Here is a 21,665-nt window from a genome sequence, read left to right as displayed (position 1 = left end):
TTGCCAAGTTCTGTGCTGAAGGAATCTAATGATACACAAAGCCTCATTGCCAGATACTTCATTAATTCCTCAATCCATTAGGAGCCTTAATGGCCTATGCCATTGGAATAAGTTTGGAAATCCAGTCCTCCAAGAAAGTACTGTGCTCTATAAATCATACTCGCCTGAGAATTCTCTCAGCCCTTGACGGAGAATAGATGAAAAAGCGTGTACTTCCTGAATTCCCTTATTATTGTAGGAGGCTCTCAGAATAATCAACACCCTTTAATTTAACCCTTTAGCCCCCAGCCCGTAGTTCTCAAAGTGTGATCCCTGGGTCATCAGCACCACTGGGAACTTGTTAGAAATGCACATTCAGTGTTGCCAGCCCAGAGTACAGAAGCTCTGGGGGTGGGGCCAGCCTCCCGGTGATTCCCCAGGTGGCATAGTTACATAATGAGGGTCTTTATTTCACTGTTGAGGAAATAGATGAGCAGGTCCATCACTTTGACCAAAGTCTTGTGTGAATTCAGTTTAGTTCAGCAAACATTGACTGAGCAGCTGTTATGTCTCAGGCATCCTTACTAGGAATCCGTAAAGGTAAATGACACCTTAAAGTCACTCTAGTGTCACCGGTGTCAGCATTTTCTCACCAGGCTGGGTTGGTCTCCTTGGACATCAGCCCCTCCTTGACTCGGAGTGATGTGCTGCCCCGTTTGACTTCTCACACCTCCGTTAGTCCTTGGCATCCGGAACTTGGCTCCTCATCCCTTTCACTAGCACCTCGAACAGGGAACTGCAGGAAGAATGGCCCTGTCTTTTTGAACCTTCCCTGCCTTTAAATGCCTGATAATCTTACCGTTCACCAGCTCCCTTCTATTTCCATCCCTCTAGAAATTGGCGTCGCCTCTATCCTTATCCATTTTTAGACCTAGGCAGCTGCTAGAGAGGTTCTTTCCCACACAAGACAGACTGTCCATCCCTGACCTTGAGCTAAATAGAGTTGTTCTATTTGGAGGTAGATACAGACTCTCTGTCAACAACCTTCAAGAAGAGTACAAGACACTCAAAATTTCCCTTCCTCCTAATAGCCATTTCCTTAGTCCAAGTACTCACCATCCTCTGTCTCGTGTATCCATGTCTTCCTTATACTTTCTTTTCCTCCCAGTTTATCCTTTATACCCCTTGCTGCTACAGTGATCTTTCTTAAATACTCATTTTTTTATTTCACAGCTTACTAACTTCAAATATGTGGCCTATGGTAGGGGTCAGCAAACTAAGCAGTGTGCTTGTTGTTGTGAATAAAGTTTTATTGGAACACAGCGACCCCCATCATTTACAGATTATCTGATTGCTTTTGCTTGCACTGCAGTGCCAGAGTCGAGTAATCGCAACTGGGACGGCACGGCACACAAACCTAAACTATTTATTATCTGGCCCTTTAAGAAAAGGTTTGCTCTCCCTGGTCTATACGATGAAGTTGAGTCTTTTTACAGTCAATATAATTACTGATGTATTTGGGTTTAGTTCTACTGATTTACAATGTGCTTTCCCTTTGTTCCCAGTTTTGTTCTGTTTTTTTTTTCTTGTTTTTGTTTGAGTGTGTTTTTTTTTGTTATTTTTGTCCTTCCTTTCTTGTTTTTGAGTTTGTTATTTTTCCTTATTCTGTTTTTTTGCACACCATTAGTTAATTGCTACTTTTACCCTTTCCCAGACAATTCAAGAATGTTAGATAGAATAGTTAAAACTTTACTTTTACCACTTCCTCCTTATATGCTACTATTTAAATTTTCTCTAGATTTAAAACTCAGAAGACATTACTATTATTGTTTATAAAGTCAATATTCATTTAGTTTTATCCATATGTTTAGCATTTTGGTTGCCCTTCACTTCATGCATATTTCTGATTCTTGAATGTAAAAAAGAAGAAATCGTTATGTTTGCCCTCACATTTGAATGATAATAAGGGTGGATATAGACCAAATTTAATTTTTTTTTCAGCAGTTGGAAGACATTGTTCCATTGCCTTTCAGCATGCACTGTTGCAGATTAGAGATCTGATGATCAACTGATTTTTCTCTTCTCTGGAAGATTTGGGAATTTTCTCTTTTTTATTTGGAGGTTTAAGATGTGTCTAGGGTTTTTTTTTGTTTTTTGTTTGGTTTTTGTTTTGTTTTGTTTTGATTAATCTTGCTTATTGAGTCTTTTTTCAGGTCCAGAAATTTTTTGTTATTTTCTGTTTTTCTGTTCCTCTATAATGTCTTTTAGGAAAGTAATAGAACATTTGGATTGCTTCTGCATATTGTTTAACATTTGTGTTCCATTTTCCTTCTTTTTCATATTTTCTTCTATGTTCTGTACAATCTAGAGGCTCTATCTTCCAGTTGCTCATTTGATCTTCAGGAGGATCCAATATTCAGCACATCTTGATTTTATTTTATTAGTTTCAGGTGTACAAAACAACGTAATGCTTAGACATTTACACCCATCACAAAGTGATAACTGCCCCATCCCCGCCAGTCTACTGCCCCTCTGACATCGTATATAGCTGTTAGAATTCCATCGACTCTATTCCCTATGCTGTACTTTACATCCTGTGACCATATATGTATTTAATTACAGTTGACACTCAGTATTACTTAGCTTCAGCTTCAGTGTACAGCACACATCTTGCTCTTTTTTGGTAATAATATTTTTATATTCTTAGAAGTGTGTGTAGTTGTTACTGTTTTTTTAAATTGATGGGAAATATTTGGGAATCTCTATCAAAATATGTACTATGCCTCTTTTAAACTCATCTTCTGTTTCCACTTATCTGACTCCTTAAGTCAGATACTCTTCTAATTCATTTTTATTAATTTTGTCACCTCTCTTTTACGGGATTGGTTTTCCTTAAATGTTTGTGATTTTTCAAGTATCTGTTGGTATTTTAGTGGCACATCTTGGATGCACTGATTCCTTTCTCAGCCTAGTGAGGACCCACTTGTCTTGTTGGTGAATGATGGGTCAGATCACAGGTCTCAGATTCAGATCAGATCAATCAGATTACCTCACGTGCCGAAGATGATTGGGAGCAGGGTGGGACATGAGCTGGCCTGACAGCTGGGTAGCTTGTCTTTTTGGTATTTACTTCCACTCTTGCCTGAACTGTCCCCTCAGAGACACCTACTAATAGCTTCGTGCTGGGGATGTGCTTCTTGGAGTTAGTTGCACCCTTTCTTGTTAGTGCTATTGAGGTTTCATTCTTTTCCCTATATCTTTATTTAGGGTTTGGGGTTGGATGGATGGTAGCAGAGGCTGAGCCCACCATCTTGATCCAGTCAGTCATTATATTTCTTTAAAGCCTTTTTCCTTCTGTTACCCCTAAGCATAACACATCGCACCAGTCATTCTAGTTCCATATAGCACTTTGTCCTTTCATAATGCTTATTCCATTGTAACTTTCTTAAGTGTCTTATTTGTCTCAATTTTTGCCTTACTGAATTAAATTCTTCAGCCCAGACATGTGTGTGTGTCAAATTGCAACAGATGTTTTAGCCAGGGTAGAGAACAACTGGTTTAGTAGCAAGCAAGTGAAAATGGGGTTTGGAAATACAGCAGGTCCTTTCAGTCAGTGTTGTATCTTTAATGTTGATGAGATGCTATAAGAACTTAACTCTTGTTTATATCAATCAGCCTGTGGTAAAATTGGTTTTGTTTTACATCATTTTGCTTAAAGTTGCAGACCCTATCAAGGAAGTTAATTGAGGACTTACTGTACTACCGTAGTCTGTACTGCAGGATACAAAATGGTTCCCCTACCGGGTTTTGTGGAGTTCTCTATCTCAGCCCAGAATCTATTTGATATTTAAGTCAAACTTCTCAACCTGTGAATAAACATATCCCAAAGAATTGAATTACAATAGTCTACGGTTAGGTCAACTTTCTAAGGATACTGGTTCTTTCCTTAGAAATGACTACCTCTGGTTTTCATCAGAAAAGAGGGTACTTTCATTACTAGATTCCAAGGCTTGAATCCTCACGGGGCTTAAGTGTATTCTGTCTCTTCCATCCTGTCTGGAGGGCCTCTGTTTAGTGAGGAAGTTAATAGTGGAAGAAGCTGAGAGTTACCAGTTCATTAATTATTGTTATAATACTCTTTCCCACTCTTAAAAAAAAATCCTGTTTAATTAGGAAAACAGGAAACAATTTCTCCTTTTATGCATCTGTTAATAACTGAACTTACGCAAATGCTGACCTCTGTGTAGTATGACTAGGTTTTTAAAAGATTGATTACGCCTGGGGCTTCTGATAGGAGTTTTTGCTATTATATCTGTCATCACATTTCAAATGATTAGAACTGTTAACAAGATACCAAAATACCAAGAATTACCAAGAATGTACTGAAACTGATACCAAAGAGATGTCAAGATATTAGGTAATGCTTTTATTCAGATTATAATGGGTCTTGTTTTAGTACCATGGTGTGTTCGTTTTCTCTCCCACCCCCTGTAATTTCTTAACCAGCTAAGCCACATCCTTAACCTCCCACTTAAAAATACTTACTTGTCCATTGAATCCAGATGTATAGGAAGATGAGATAAATGTCTAGAATGTAGGGCCCTTATGGGGACTCCTGAGAAATAATATTGGTGAGACGGACCATGAAGGAAGGGCCTTTTATAAGCTTTCCTCTTCCATCTCATGCTGTTCCCTCTTTCTGGAATGTCTTGGAGATAAGGAGAAGCCATCGAAGGACATTAAGCAGGGGACGACATAGGATTTATGTTGTAAAGAGATCACTCTGGCAGGCCTGGGGAAGATGAATCACAATAGAATGAAATAAAGTGATGGAGAGACCAGTTAGGGGGCCATTACTATGCTGGGAAAGATCCCATGGGGAGAGGCAGAGGCAGTGGCCATCGGTGTAGATGGGTAGGGAGAGATCAGAGCAAGATTAAGGTGAAGAATCTTTAAGACTGAAGTGGCTGATTAAATGTGAAGGCAAAGAGAAGGTAGAAGTTAAGTACACATCGATTCTTGCAGGTCTGTGATAAAATATTACAGCTCCCAAAAGGCATTGAGTTTAAATACCTTTTTTGTCCAGGAAGGAAAATGTACCTATAAAAGAAGAGCAGTTCTACCAGCATTGGATCAGATTGCAGATCTTTTTTATCATTAGGAATGAAAAGTTGAGCTTTTTGATCATTCTGTTTCTTCTGCTTTCTAAATCTGACCCTATGTTGTTATACAGCCCTTTTTTCCCTAACCCTCAAGTATCAGTTCACACATATTTAGTGAAGCTGTTTGAATCTTCCCATCTCTCATAACAATTGTACTGATGATGTTTAGGGCTAATTGTATGCAATTTAATTTTCAGATTGTGGTAATCATTATTGCTGTTTTTTTATTTTCATTCTCTCTTCCCCAGGCATAGGCAGCTATAGATATTCAACAAAATTATGCCCTTTGGGATGATTTTCAATTTTCTCACTTTGGGAGGCACATTTTTTGTGTCAGTCATGAAAGGTTCAGATTTGGATTATTAAACACTTGAACCCCTAGTTTCCACATTGGACCATTTAACAGTTTACGTTTACTTGCAAATGGAAAACTTAGCCCATCTGTGTGCTATTTGGATATTTTTGAAGACCTTATCTAATTTAGGCGAGTGTGTGCCTGTCCTCCAAATTCATGTTCTGTGTCTTGATGTACAGAAAGGCCTGCCATGCAGGAAATAAAAGAGAAGTAGCTTTAGCTTTCCTGGGTGATTTACAGCAGCACCCTTTCCTCAGCTCTGTGCCTGGAGAACCATGTGCAAAACGGTTTGGCTTTCCTAACCACAAGAAGTATTTCAACATATGTCTGGTAGTATGTGAGCGTAGCAGTGTATTTTCTTGAAAGTATGCAGCTTATAGTGCCACAATTGCTGTCACTACTTGGGCCCCTGGAGAGTTAGGACTTGTTGACGTAATGAGCTTTTTTCATCTCGAATTGCTATTATTCTGTGAAGTGTGGAAGTTAGCTGAGTTACAGAATTGGAATTCTGAGTTACAGAATTGATGCTCTTCTTTGTTTTAACCCTCCAGAAATGCATCTTCTGCAGATACCGGGTTAAGAAAGTCTCCGGAGCCTGTATCCAGTGTTCCTACGGCCGCTGCCCGGCCTCCTTCCATGTCACATGTGCTCATGCTGCCGGAGTGCTGATGGAGCCTGACGATTGGCCATACGTGGTGAACATCACATGCTTTCGACATAAGGCCAACCCAAATGTGGTAAGGCCTGATGCTAGGAGTGCATGTAAATTTCCTCCTGGGTTAGCACGTTCTGCTCTGTAATATTACTCATTGTTGACATGTCTAGACTTGAGGTATGGGTTCTTTGAAGGCAGGGATTATACATTATTATTTACTCGTATTTGCCCCGGACCCTTCAATGTCTGGTGCATGCTAGACACAGTAAATATTTGTTGGATTGAATGAGTGAATGAACAGATGAATGAATAAAACTTATCATGCCTGTTCTGGTTTTGGGTCTGTATACAGGGCTGCTGAGTATGGTTGTACAGACTGTGCACTGTACATGTCCAAGATGAGGATGAGATCATTTCTGAGTAGAGAGTGATGTGAAAGCACCACCTGAGAGATTGTGCAGTGCTTAATCTGTGCAACTGTACACTCTAGACTTGGGGTTTAATTTAATCTCTTCTGGAAAAAACAAAGAGAGCAACACAGTAAAGGGAGAGGGAGGGTGGTCATGAACATTGGGGGCCTTGCTTCCTCAGATGGGATAAGCTAGGGGAAGCATGGAGCCCGTGAGAGGAGTGTGGACAATCTCAGAAAAGCAGAAATGTCAAAGAGAAGTATAGAGATCAATTTTTTCTGCCTTTAACCATCTACTCAGGACTGAATCTATTTCTGGGAAAAGAGTGGTTTTGCTACCAAATTGCGTGTGAATTTAACTATAATTCAGTTTACCTGTCCTAAATGAATGGAATCTTTCCTCTGTTTTAAATGCTTAGAAAAATTATGACAGTGTAGAGATGGTTGCTATGCCTTTGGTAGCTTTCCAGTTCACCGTAATTGTTTTTGGCTGCCAACGAGGAAGTTAAAGCATTGTAGCGAAGCTCAGCTTCGCTAACTTGCTGCCCTTTGTTATCCCTGGGAGGCTTGGCCACAGACTATTTGCAGCCTAACATGCTTGTCCTGTGTCTCTGATAACCCCCTGTGAGCAACCTGCCAAGTCATCTGTATGGGCTTGGGGAGCCATGACCCATACACAACAAATGTCCCAGCTTTTTAATAATTCCAGCAACTTCCATGGCCGTCTTGAGAGACACTGGATGTTTTGTGGGTTGGGAGTCCGTGTGGTTGTGTGTGAAGATACAAATGTACAAAATGACGTCACCAACTGTTACCTCTGAAAGTTATTTTCCATATTTTTCCATTGTTTTTGGTCTCAAGTAGCATATTCATTTGTGGTGTTGCTTTAGTTTCTTGAGTTCATGGGCTCTTACTAAGAATATTGTTGTATATTCAGTAGAAAAATATATTTCAGCAACTTTAAAAATGTTACAGTAATAAAGCATTGCATCACTGTGTTGCTTTGCCATTTACAACATTCAGTGAATAGCATGACCTCATTAGATGGCACATGGGATGCATTGAGATGTGAATGAGGTCATGACCTTTGGAGTCAGAGAAGTTGGTGTTCACACTTAGATTCCACCAGAAACACATGAGCAGCCTTATGCAAGTTCCTGTCTCTGAGCCTCAGCTTCTTCCTCTACAAACAATGGCATACCTACCTCACCGTGTGTTTTTAGTCCATAGCACAGGGTAAGCCCTCAGAAAATGAAAGTTGTATTACTGTTTTCTCTTTTTACAGCTACTTGCTGGCTACTGCTTGCTGGCTTTGCTATTACAATTCTATGAGAACTTGGACACATGAGTAGTACCCTTGCTTCAAGGATAAGAAACCTAAGTTCAGAGAGGTTCAGTTCCTTGCCCAAACAGATTCAATTAATGAGTGGCAGGTGCTGGAATGTAAATACCTTTTCAGCCCACACTCTGTTATTTGCTGAATTCTAAACTGCAAACCTTGAATGGTGCGGGAGGTGTTCATCCATGCTTGAGATCATGCATTGACATTTTAATATTCTGAGGTTCTGTGGTTACTGTTGATTATATTGACGCTGCTATTAAAGAGATCCAGGTGTTTAATCAGGACCTCGTTCCTTTTAAGTATGATGTGATCAGTCAGCTTTATGTTACTAATGTGTTTCATAAATGATGAAGAAAAAGAAAATATTTGATTTTGAGGTGATTTAGAAACGACTCCCCCCATTCTTCCCCACAACTTTTAAGCGTGTTATACTTTATAAAGGGTCGGGAACACATCACGTAATTTATAACATTACATGTGGCAGTTTTTTTTTTTTTATGATGGGAAAATTTTAATGTTTGTGAATTGCCTTTGCAAAGTTCTCTAGTGGTAAGCACTACGAGCACTGGATTTCTGAAATATGTTCCTGTTAGCTCTTACTTAGCCATTACTCTTCAGTTAGACTCAGGTATGGATTTCCTCCCCAAAATGTCTGACAACTAACCAGAGGGAATTCATTGAATCTAGGCAACTTGGGTTAAGAGCATTGTGATTTTCCCCGATTGCATTCAATGTTCTTTCCTTTTCAAGCAATAAAAAGTTCAAATTCACCAAGCATTTCTCTTTGTGTAAACTGTGAATGCTAGGGGATATGCTCCCTTCAAGTTGGAATTGTAGTTTGTCTATGTTCTCAACCATGCCTTGGTTATTTGGGAGTAATGGGCAATTGCTGAATCAAAGCAGTGAATACTATAAACTTCAGGCTAATTTGGTAGCCTAAACCTGTCATTTCCAAAGAGAGGATACCTGTACAATTTAGGTAAGTGAAGTATAAAGCTACAGTTACTTCAATAGGGTCTCCCTTTTTACTCACTTTAAGGTTTTTGTTTCCCTTATTTTTATTTTATTTTATTTTTTTGTTTCTCCCAATTATTTGTGTTTTGCATCAAAAAGGACTATTTTAAGGCAATTCTACTCTTCCTTCAATGCCGTGAATTACTTTAAATACCTAGTTTATTCAGTGTTACTGAACTTTGCTGAGCTTTGGGTGTAAATCATTCTTCATAATGGTATAAAATTTCATCCGATTTATTATCATGTGCTCTTTCATCAAACAGTAAACATGCTCTGTAATTAAAAAGATACTATTTGAAAAAATTAGGTAGCTTTCAAGTACTAAAGGGTAGAAAGGAGTATGTAGCAGAAAGTGCATGGCTAATCCCTGTTATTTTAATCTAAATTTTAATATGTATTTTTCAGTGTTTTTGTCAAACGTATTTTTTTGACTGGTACTAGCTGTCTTTCAAATGTAAGGTTTCATTGATGTGTGCGTGTGTGTGTGTGCGCACATGTGTTTGTGTGTAGTGTTGTGGTACGTGACCACTCTTTGCCATGACCTAGGATGACAAATTTCCCGACTCTATTTCTGAAGGTTCCGTTGGACGCACTCCTAACCTATTTAGTCACATAAGTGAATGTTGCACAGATACTTGTGAGGAAAAGAAAAGAACGCAATAAATAGTGAAATGGTTTTGAAACTGGGAGCCTTGAAAGCATATTCCTTCTTTAAACCAAACAATAAACTACTCATAAACTACTTCCTGCGGAATACAGCACCACAAGCGGCCATCTCCTCACACCTGAGTGAACTAGACAGGTGTCCAATGGAAGAGATGCTTGAACTACTGAGGGAAACAGATTAGAAAGATGGCATGCACAAGTTTTTTTCCCAAGAAAATTACTTCCATAAACTTTCATATTAGATTAGAATATTCCATATATACAATGTAAGAGCACTGCAATCACTTTTACTTGATGCGTTAATTCATTGCGATGAATAAGGCCTTATCTTAATACCCTCTCCTCACAGAAAAATGACATTTGAGAAGTTAGTTTCCTTCGTAGTTCTCTAGGTTGTGGCTATTAACATGGAGACAGACACCCATTCAAAAAAGAGGAAGAAATGGGGCGGCCGGTTAGCTCAGTTGGTTAGAGTGTGGTGCTAGTAACACCAAGGTTGCTGGTTCGATCCCTGCATGGGCCACTGTGAGCTGCGCCCTCCTTAGGGAAAAAAAAAAGAAAAAAGAGGAAGAACTTTTATAGAGAAAATACCCTAGTGGTCAATTTTTTTCCTTGTATTTTTTTGTTCAATATTATTTCAACTAGGTCATACTTAACCAGTTAATTATTTTAACCTGATTATTTAACTGGATATAACTAGATTAATTAGCATTTTGTATTTTTATTTCCAGCAACTAGCACTTGGCCATTTATAGAAGCTACTTGGTATAAATTTGTTAAGAAGTCTCTAGTGCTAGGGAATGGAATTAGTGAAGAAGGAAGAGAACTAGTATTTATTGAGCATCTTTTAATGGCGAGTTGGGTATTTTACATGTGCGTCTTATTTCAAGGTAGTGTTTGTTGTTGGTGTGGGTAATGGAACGTAGTGGTTATATTGGCTTCTGTATTGGTACCTCTCACTCTGGAAGTTTCTCTGTTTCTTGTAATTCTGCCCCTCTAACTATCCTTCATGTTCTGTTCTGGCAGTCATCTTAGTAATAGACTTGACTCCTTGTTCAGTGCTTACTGACTTCATTTTCCCAGCCTTTGTGTCTTCAGGCCAGCTCCCCAGGCACGTTTCAGTACAGCTCCTTCCCTGCTATCACTCTGCTGGCTCGAGACAGGAGAGGACACACTGACTGCACAGGGTCTGGTGAAGGGCTCAGAATAAGGCAGCTCTGCTGGTTAAAATGCGCTTCGATAGCTAACATGTGGGTGGGAATGGGGCGTGAATACCTGTCACCACTAACTTAATAAAACCTTTCCTTGGTATGCAAAGACTGCTCGCACCTTGCCACCATGTGAAATAATGGATGATCAAGGCCCCTCAATTCTAAATCCTAGAATAGTAGTTCTTATCACAAGAAAATATTGTATAGTGTGTTATACTTTTAGTATCAGTTATTGAGAAAACACATAATGACAAAAAAATTAAGATAATCAATAACACTATTATGTGAATTCATTAATTTTAAGAGTCTGCAGTATTTCAGATTTATTAGGAATTGATAGGGAGAGACCCCAAACACTCATTCCCACTGTAAATTCCCACTTAATTAGGCAAGGATTTAGAGATGTTGTAGAAATGGTTTGTCTAGAAAGGGTGGAAGTCAATGCAACTAATCATAATTAAACTTTCCCTGCACACTGTTTCCCTAGTGAGCATATGCAGTTGCTTGTGTGTAGGATACTGCCATATCTGAAACAAAAGATATTTTTGCTGTTCCATAGGCTTTTATACTTGGGACTCATTCAGGAAAACTGATTATCCATTTTTTTCATTTAATAAAATGTTTATAAACAAGAAACTGTCCTAGTTATTAAGCCAGAATCAAAGTCAACAAGATGACATACTCTACTAGGGGAAGAAGGTAGACTCACTTTCCAGATGGGTACCTGAGCAATATCTCCTTCCAGCTTTCTAGCATTCTAGAAGGCCTGTTTTACAGGAGTTTACCTCTGACTCTGGTTTATGACTTTTAATCCAGTTAATTCCAATAGACATTTGGGTTTGGAGATCAGAATTATATTTCACCGTGTTGTGTCCCTTCCACCCCTAATGGGTGGTCACAGGATGATGGTTTTGTAATCAGGCAGCATTTAGTTAATTTACATCAGTAGATAGGACTTTGCTTAGCTGCATTTTATATTATTTAACCTTTTTGAACATCATCATGGATTATAGCATTTTATTGACCCAATGGGTACCAGTTGACTGTAATTTTCTTCTTGATTCTCTGGTCACACTTCGACCATGTGGATTCAAAACTAGGCAGTCTGACTTAGAGCCCAAACTCTTAGCTGCTATACTCTATTACCATAATAAGACAGGTTAAATAAAATATGAATAAAATGTTTGGGAAGCCCAAAGAAGGACACCGCTCCTTCTGTTGGGGACAATCAGGTAGAATCACAGAAGAGGTATGTGCCGGTTCTAAAAGGAGAGTTTGAGTTTGTTGGTAAGATAAGAGTAATAATGATGTTCCAAGTAGAGAAAATACATGTGCATGAACTTCTGCAGAGGCCTGTTTATCTGGAAGGTTGAAGAGTTCACTGTGACTGGGGTGTAGGACGTGTTGGGGTTATGGAGCGCTCAGGGACAGTGACGATGGGTTACCCGAGGCTGGAGAGGTCAGGTAATCAGAGAGTGGACGCCTTGTATTCAGTGCCCCCGCCCCATATGTCCCTACATTAATATAAAAAATTTCTCTCCTTCAAGTTAGGAAAATGAGCTTGGCTAAGCAAGGGTCTGTTTTTAGGAATGAGATGGGCTAGAAGGTGTATCATTTCTAAAAGAGATGGGCTGTGGTGAAAAGGAGCCCCCACCTCCACCCCACCCCCCACCTCCGCCCAGGAGCAGGATCAGCAGATACTTGATCTGCCCCTTGACTGGGTGCAAACATCAGCCACCCAACTGCTGCCTCATACACACATGAAGAAGGATGGTGCTAAGACCAGACAGGAGAAGCTATTAGTTGTGTTATTTCAAGAGTTTCTCAGCCTGACACAGCGCTTGGGACTTCTCCTCCATGTGCCTCAGGGCTTTCCGCTGACTCCATGGCCACTGCTTTATGAAAACTTAAGGGAGTTCTAGTTTATCCTGTCATTGAGGATCCACCATAGGAGGTGTATGTGCAGGAAGTGGTAGGACGCTCTTTTCTAAGACCGAGTGGAGATTGGTTGCAGCGCAGAAGAGACTGAGTAGATGCAGGAAGGCTAGTCAGGAGGAATGCTCTAGTGAGGGGAAAGGAGCTGGGGAGCTGGGTTGCTACAGTGGCCATGTCGGGGCTGGAGACTTGTTGGCAGTATGCTCACGGGCCTCAGTAAGGAATCACATGTGGGTGGGGGGCGGAGAGGGACAACCAGACAACTGAGAGCTAATCACATGTAAGACTTGTCTGCTGTCCATGTGCCTTCTGAGGCCCGTGAGCGTGCCTTGGCTCCAACAGGGCTGGCCCAGCAAATGCAGCTATGGGTTGGATCCATCCTTTTGGTTTTACCTCCTTTAGTCTGGAGCTCAATCCCATGGCTCAAATCTGTCCCCTTTTAGTTTCCCTTTCATCCTTTTTAAGAAACAGAACCAGAATTTAGCTAACACTAATCTAACAGTGACCCGAATGGTGCCGTTTCCACTAACCCTCTTCCCGTCTCCCACATCTGGGCGTCTTTGAGTTTTGCTGGCAGTAGAATTGTTTTGGTGGTGGTGGTTTTTCCTGTAACAATTCGGATTTTGCTAACTTCCATTCTGTTCAGTAAAGTTTGTTATGACCAACGATACTCCTCGCAGACTTGTGGATATTTATCTGGTATTTGTATACGGTTTGTTTCTTCTATATAAGTTATTTTCCAAATGTCCTTCTGAATTCGCACTCATACTGAAAATCAAAATTCTGATCAAATAAGAAATTCTTAGCAAGGATTAAAAAAAAAATACTACAGTGATTCAGGCCTAAATCTGACCAATCTTCTTAAACATACATTAAAAAAAAAGAAATCCCTCACTCTTTCATCAATAGAAGTGCTTTATTGAGATCTCGACGCATTTGTCCCAGATGATCGGAAATTAAGGCCTAGTTTGCCTGGAAGGAGAAATACACAGGGTGCCAAAAACATGTATCCACATTTTGAGAATTAAAACTGTATTAAAATTATAATACTCAGTATATACCGATAACAAAAGATGAATACAAGTCACGTTTGACTTCTGCAATGACAAGAGGTGTTCAAAGTGGTCACCATCCGCGTCCAGACTTCTGATGACAGTGAACTACTGCTTGAGCAACGTTGACCAAAATGTCCACTTGTATACATTTTTTTGGCACCCCCGGTATTTAGCACAGACATTTTAGAATATTTACATTTGGAACCAGTCTTTCCCTTGCTCACTTTATTGGGTAAAACCAGTAAAGACAGTGTTTTAATTAATTTTATTAAGATAATTAAATGTATTCCATTTCAAATTTTTGTACTCTCTTTAATACCCCCTCATTTTCATTTTCACTCCTGCTTTTTAGCCATCTGCACAGGTAGAGCGAGATCAGTGAGCATAGAGCTTTTCTCCTCTGTGCTCTGTCAGTAGAACAGGGCTTGAGTGGATCTGCGCACACTCCATGCCCTGAGCTTAGTTCCCTTTGGGGACCCCAGAGTTCTTGCCTTCTTAGCTAGTGCAGTTAGGGAGTACCAGGGCATCTCACTGTGGTCCATCCTGCCTTCTGCTGGGCCTGCTGTTCAGTCACCGGGCCTGGCTGTGAGCATAGAGGGAAAGTTCCACTGACTTGGACCCTAGGAGTTCCCCACGGTGACTCACAGTCTCTGGCCAGAGGCTTTGCTGCCTCCATTGAGCCATCTTCAGGCTACTCTTCCGTTCTTTTCCCTTTTCCACATCTTTTTCAAAGTCTGGCCACTTGGGAAAGGTTTTTGTGCCAGTCCCTGTTTGGGCACCAGCTGCAGCTGTTCCAGACCCATTTCTGATACTAATTAAAGTGTTTCAAGGGCAGTTTGAATTTGTGGGAAGAGAAAACAGATGCCTCCATTACAGATTCCAATTTTCATCAGCCTAAGATACAGAAACTGACGGGATAGGGCGACCATGCAGACAAAGCAGAGGCTGGATGCCTCGGTGTGGCCCTTCTCCTGCCAGGGCTGCCTGGTGGGGCTCTCCACCGCGGCCATGTCTGCACAGGGTTGGGGACTGTTGGCCCCGAATAAAAGCCGTGTTTTGCTGCCATACCATTGCTCTATATAGGGGTTTACATCTCCATTCTGGGAGAGTTTACTCCTAACAGTCTGGGCCTTTCCATTTAAGGAAAGTTTTGCAAGCAGTTGGCTCTTGATTCAGACACAGGGTCAGCAAGGCCACATACACATCTGGGGGCAGAAAGCAGTCAGTTCCCACGTGGCTCAGGCAGTATCTCTGCCCTTAAATACAGCCTTTCTCCAGCCTCTGATTTCCTACCCTTTCGTCTGATTGGGTAAAAGAACATTATTCAAATATGTACTATATTGTAGTATAAATATAACAGATATAATAGTATAATATAAATATGTAACTCATTGTACAAAATGTAAAATATTTTACCTAACTTTTTATTCTGGGCCTTGTAAAACCACAAATTAATCCTGATTTTTTAAAGAAAAATTTCAAGAAAAAAATCTGCATCTTGGTGCAGGTGTTTGGTTTTTATCACAAGAGCAGACTCGTCAGAATCCCCGGGAGAAACTTGGCAGTGTTGTGTGTCCCACTTGGCTCTGTTACCCCCACCATGAAGTGCGTTTGGGACCGAGAACCAGTCAGCTGACCTAGGGTTCCACTGCGAGGGGCCAAGTCCATGCAGAATAGTTACCCGGCACTGTTGATACTAGGCCATTCTAAGGACCACACATACTGAGGGAAATCAAGTTTTCCACTCCAAGGACTGCTTATCTGGTGACATTTTTTAGTGTAGGTAAGATGTGTTTCCTTGTAAACACTTGCTCACTTTTCACAGAGTTAATATTTCTTAGTTCCCAGGAAATTTTCAGCTTTTCAGCAAATTATACTCCCTTTAAAAAAAGACCAATTAAGGCATGTATTATTGTCTGATAGCTTGTTAAGAAAACGAAGTAGTGACACTAATCCCGTATTTTAACATTGATATTAGAGTCAAGCACCATGAATACAGTAGAGAAATATAAATGGAATGTGTCAACAGACACACACCAGCAAAGGGTATTTGACATTTCAACGTCTTGTAAAGCGTAAGAAGCAGGCGTTTCAATTCCTTCATGTAGAAAACAGTAATAAGATGTCATAGTCATAATGAAATCCATAGATACTGACAAAATGTAATGAAAGTATAACTTTTTAAGATTATTAACTGTAAACAATAGAAAATGCAGTTAAGTAAGTTCCAACATTTCTATCTAAAAGGCTACTATCTAGGTCAACATTATATGTCCACTCTTAACAAACATGATGTATAAAACTCTGGATTAACTAGAAAGACCTTCCGAGGCCTGTTGTCAGGAAGCCAGTCAGCTTGGGGATACCTCTGCTTCTTTGTCTCTCCCTTCCACAGAATGCGGGTAGCCGTCTTGGACTCTGACACATTTCTCGCATGCAAATCAGTACTTCTTTTCAGGTAAAATGGGAGGTTTCTTGACCATTCCTTTATCTGAAGTTGGCTGGTTTTCATTGTGAGATATCATCCTCTCTTGTCTTCTTGTCCCACACTGGGTGTAGTGTGAAATTATAGAGTGAAATTATAGAGTGGTATCTGAAGAAATATAAGAAATTCCTGTTTCTACATTTTTCAATAAAACATTCTTTTAATTTTTCTTTCACTCATTACTGGATTGACCTAGCACTCAGCTTTTGCTTGGGCAGGAGTCAGGGAGAAGTGAAATCTTCTTCTTTGTGGGCCTCGGATGTCCTCATGAGTTATTTTCTATTCTGTTTGTCCCTCCTGGAGTACTAGGTGGGCCTGTTAGTCAAGTTTGTCTGCATTTCTCAGGAATTAGAAGAAGATACAGATTTCTCAAACCCTTATATACAACAACTTTTCATTGTGCCTTAAAAATCTGTTATCACATTTCTTTATCACGTATTTGAGTAAAGAACAGTGTCCTTACTAGAGACTGAGAAGTAGCTTTTTTGAAGCTGTAGGGACCACAGAGCTGAACTTTGGTGATGTTTGAGAGAACAGGAGGGCTACAGGCATGAAACTGGAAAGGGAGGGGTTATCACTGCAGAGCCTTCCAGTTCTCCTACCTTTCCTACCTGCACAGGAACCCCACACACCTCTCTTTCAAGCACAGTGCTAGGTACATAATACATTTAATTACCACTAGACAGACTGCCAGGTGGAGATTAGCTTGCTTGATTAATAACGGGCTTTAAAGAGTTTGTGGCTTTATCCCCTTTGATTAACGTGATGGAATAGCTAGGCAGAATATGCACTGTCCTGCTGCTGTTGTGATGGGCAGTAGAAAGCTTTTGGCTGACTTTTTCAATAAAACGCCGTTCCTTTGGCTATTTCACCTAAAATTTTGAAAGAACCCTAGGCAGCTTGTGGTTGCTCAATCTCATTGTCTCAATCATTCTCTCTCTTGCTGATGCTCATGTAAGTAGTGTGTCTTCATAGAACCACAATCGCCTGTTCCACCCTAATTTTGTGTCCTGTTTAAGGTGATGATGCTCCTTTGTTGGGAGCAGCGTATCCATGTAGATAAGATAAAATAATAATAATAATAATAATAATAATAATAATAGCTAATATTTGTACAGTGCCTTTTATAGTTTACTGTGTATTTTCATACATAGTACATTATCTCATTTGGTCCTTACAGTAACCTTGTGTGGAGATATTATGATTGTATTCATTTTATATCAATAGACGATAAAATGGAACTTCGGAGGTTCAACAGTCATTAAAAGCTATAGAACTTCCAGGTCATTAGAGTCAGAGCACACGCCATTTCGTTTAGACTGTGCTGTTTTGGCAGTAATTTTTCCAACTTGAGACTATGGCTTGGATTAGCTTACATGGTTTCATGATTTACCTGCACTTCCTTCTTGGTCGCACAGTAAAACTGTTAAACCATTTAATTGGTCTGTTTTGATTTGGGTTTCCTTCCTAAAACATTGTTGCATCTATTTCAGCTATTTTTAACCCATTCACCAACTGTAATTGAGATTCAAAAATCCTGATTGGCCAGAGTACCATCTAGTGATGCCCGATATACCCTTGCTTCTGTTGAAAATGTCTCATCCAAATAATTTTTAAGAAATCGTTGTATTATCTTAAGATTGAATAAATGCTTTTCCTCCTCATTTCCCTGAAATTGTAATTTCTTCATCTTTTTTTTTTCAAGATTGCTTTGAGTATTTTAAATCCTCTGCATTTTCAGATAAATTGTAGAATCAGTTTTTAAAATTTCTACACACACACACACACACACACACACACACACACACTCACACTCACACACACACGGCCTGCTATGAATGACTAGGATTTTGTTGAATCTAATAATTCTCCCCAAAGTTTACTATTGCTACTCAAGAAGCCTAAAGAGCTTCTGAAATTATAAACGCCTAGGCAGAGCTTCTGGGAGCAGGCTTCCAGGGACTCAAGTATTTTCTAGCAACTAATGAGACTGAACGTGACTTAGGAGGAGCTCACGTCAGGTTCCATCTCAGCAGTGGGACGCTGCCGTGTCCCTCCAGCTCCCCCAGTTTAACTGATGTGAGCTTTCCTCTCTTGGGAGGAAAGGAACTGCTCTTTATGCAGTTCAGTTGCTTACTCTTCCAAATAGAAATCAAGTGTGCTTACCAATTGAGAGTTTCCTATTATACATTAACACAGTGAAGCATCTAAAGATGGTTCTCCCACTAGCTTTTCTTCATTTACCTCCCAAACAAGACCACTACCTCTGAGGTGAGCTCATGACTCAGATGGAAAAGAATTTGCTTTTTTTCCCAGTATCTTCTGCAGTCTATTAGTTATACGTCTACAGACGATAAAGTGAGTAAGACCTTGAATCTGCTGGGAAACGCTTACCACCATTTCCCACTATTATATGTTTGTACTTAAAAACCCACGAGAAATCAAAGTACACGTGAACAAACAGACATATAGAAAATTAAATACTTGTGACATTTTTATGAGTCGGCATGTGCATTTGTGTTGTAAGAGCAATTATTTCTTCACGAAGCCCCAGGGCTTTAAGTTTTTCTGGGTAGAAGATTTTTGCCTAGCTCTTGTAATTTTACAAAGAAAGCTTTCCTTATTACAAGGAAGATTTAGATGAGTGACTTCTGCTGCATTAGTTTGGTCAAAGAAGAAGAGTTTGCATTAATTTATTTACTCAAATCCCTCTAGGAATTTTTATAAGATGAATACTTGAAAAAATACAATAATAATTTCTCACAGGTTATTAATTTATAGAAATTAGGGAGAAATAATAAAGTTGAAGAGGTGAAAGGGTCATTGGCCATAAATGGAAATGTGCTTTTTGGTGTGTTCATTGGATAAGTTACCTGTCTTTGTTTCTTCAGCTCTCCAGCCGAGCTGGCTCTATGAGCGTCTATGTACCCTGTTTTATTTGGATTTACACCCTTTATTGACATTAGATAGATAGAGAACACAGTCAGGGATTTTCCCAAGATTACATCTCTGCTTATGATGCATCTCGTCAGATGTTGGGTGACCCTCCTTCAAGATGAGAACACAGATCAGCCTTGCCAGGCTCAGTAAGAGAAGATCCATCTTGCCGAAGCAGAGGAATCTTCCTTTCCTCTACCACACAGGACTCCTTCCCTCTGAGCCCTTGCTGTAGAGGTCATGTTTGAACTAACTTCCCTCTGCTCTCTGTCGAAAACTCATTGGGAGAAATGAAATTTGTGAATGCAGTACATGTTTCAACCTCAGTATTTAAGTTAAATTCCTGTGTCCATTTCGGTCGCCCAAAGTGACCCATTTTAGCCTCCATAACTTAACCCATCACAGAGGTGCCATCATTGAGTTTCATTTCACTGCTACTGGTATGTCCTTTTATGGACAGCACCATTATATAGATACACTGTTGTGATTTTTACAAGGCTGTTGTTAAAAGGTTGCCTGCTGTACCTTTAAATATTCCAGGTGATAAAATCTTTTTAAATAATTTAGCATCAAGAAAAATTTCTGTTAGAGCATGAGAAAAATATTACGATTTTCCTTCTCTAAGTACTAGCTAGAATTTATTATAACAGTTCTGTCAGTTTTGAGCACCGGCAACGATGGCATCAGCAGTTTCTGTGACTCAGTAGAAATCATGTTACCATTGTAACAGAGATTTCAAAGTATTACTTACACTCACCACAGCTTTGAAGTTAGGATATTAATATTTATTAGATCTGCCACTAGATTTTAGTATTTAATGCATTATTAGAGAAGCATAGATATTATATCACAAATTTGTTTTTTCAACATTATTTCAATACAATTTGTTTCTTTTGTGATATTGTGTGCTCTGTTTCATGCATTTGAAAACATCAATCTGAGTAGGGGTCCGTAGGCCCACAGAGTAGCCAAAGGGGTCCCTGGCACTAGGCACTCCACTTTCAGATGGCGTTCCGGAAGTGTGTGCATGTGGGCTTCCTGGCTCCTTCAGGCCTGGGTCACATGTTCCCTGGGTGAGTCTTCTCTGGAGGACCTCTTTCTGCCCCTCCTGGGCTCTCTTAATACCTTGCAATATGGTCAACCATGTCTCTCTTCCCTCCTGCTTGTGAGCTGTTTGAGAGATGGGACGCTCTCATTCTCTTATTTTAATCCTCAGCACCTAGCAACGTGCCTTGCTGGTAATAAGCACTCAGTAATTGCTTATTTAAATGCTACACTTTTACTCCATGTCCATCCTTGCATTGCTTTTCCTCTTTGCGCTGTTTGCTATCCAGTTCTTGGCTCTTTGGCTCAGAGTTTACTACTTTAGAGTACTTTTCAGGTAAGGAATGGTGATTTTTTTCTTCATCCTATTTTGTCAACATTGGCTTCAAATATTTTGGAGTCAGCTTGTTGGATGTTGGTGTCCCTTTGATATGCCAGTCCACATTTTAGGAACGTCATCATCTTGCTATTCAAACTACAATCATTGGTGGTTAGCTATCTTTTCTGTGAAGTGTGGCCATTTATTTCAACATTGGTAGCGTGTTAGGAAAGTTAGAGAGCTGTGTAATAAGCCCACACCTGATTGAAAGCATCATGGTATCCATGGAGAAAAAACTCTTCTACATTTAAATAATTGGATCCTATTATTTGTATTGCCCTTTAGAGATGCTTAGTATGATCGGAAGGACAGGTATAGTAATGAGTCCCAAAAGACCCGGTGAGGGTTTTTAAAAAACTAATACAGCCCCAAACCCGAGAATAAAATCTATTCATTTGATTGAACCAACATGTCTTAGGAATTGCTTGTGATTATTAAGAACAAAATAAAGGTGTCTTTTTTGTTATATTTGGCCTAAATATAATAGATGTAAGTAAGTCAGATGAAATTTTATAACTAAGTCTGTGTATCATTCTACTTTACAAGGTGTTCATTTCCTCAAGTTCTTCTTATAGTTACTGAACTAAACGATACATGTTGAAGATGGTCTTTTCTTACCAAGTAGTTTGGCTTCAGCGTTTTTTAAGCATCTAATTAAGTAGATCTGACTGTAGATTGGTTGTTACTTAAAGAATTTAGAAACTTACAAGTGCTCTTGTATTTATTGCATTCAGTGTTTTCAATAATTATTAAAGAAATACATAATGGAAAGTACAGAGAAGTACGTAAAGAAGAAAATAAATAAAATCCCATTACCTAGATTTATACATTGCTAACAGTTTAACATATTTTTTCTTAGTATTCCTTTCATATATATTATCATGTGTGTGACAAACTATCACAAAACTTAGTGGCTTAAAACAATGACAACTTTTAGCTGGTGATTCTGTAGGTCATCAATTTAGGGGCTCAGCTGGGTGGTTCTTCTGTTCCAGGCTGGTGACCTCATTCATCTCTGGTCAACTATAGAACAGCCT

At 39.6% G+C, this 21,665-nt stretch overlaps 1 protein-coding gene and 1 non-coding gene across 7 annotated transcripts in view; both read left to right on the top strand.

Annotated features, from left to right (window-relative positions):
* KDM4C (lysine demethylase 4C) overlaps nucleotides 1-21,665 on the top strand; it is a 347,582-nt gene that overhangs the window by 281,704 nt on the left and 44,213 nt on the right. For all 6 annotated transcript variants that reach the window (XR_004424679.1, XM_033123278.1, XM_033123280.1 and 3 more), the window contains one exon: nucleotides 6,048-6,233. Coding sequence is in view for 5 of the 6 variants with exons in the window: in XM_033123278.1 (XP_032979169.1) it covers nucleotides 6,048-6,233 (186 nt within the window). In the remaining variant the exon portion in view is untranslated. The remainder of the gene's footprint in view (nucleotides 1-6,047; nucleotides 6,234-21,665) is intronic.
* TRNAT-AGU (transfer RNA threonine (anticodon AGU)) lies at nucleotides 10,032-10,105 on the top strand. Its single transcript has one exon. It is a non-coding gene; the product is annotated as a tRNA-Thr (tRNA).

Source organism: Rhinolophus ferrumequinum, chromosome 12, assembly GCF_004115265.2.
Source record: "Rhinolophus ferrumequinum isolate MPI-CBG mRhiFer1 chromosome 12, mRhiFer1_v1.p, whole genome shotgun sequence".
NCBI classification, from domain to species: Eukaryota; Metazoa; Chordata; class Mammalia; order Chiroptera; family Rhinolophidae; genus Rhinolophus; species Rhinolophus ferrumequinum.
This window is presented reverse-complemented; position numbering and strand designations above follow the sequence as displayed.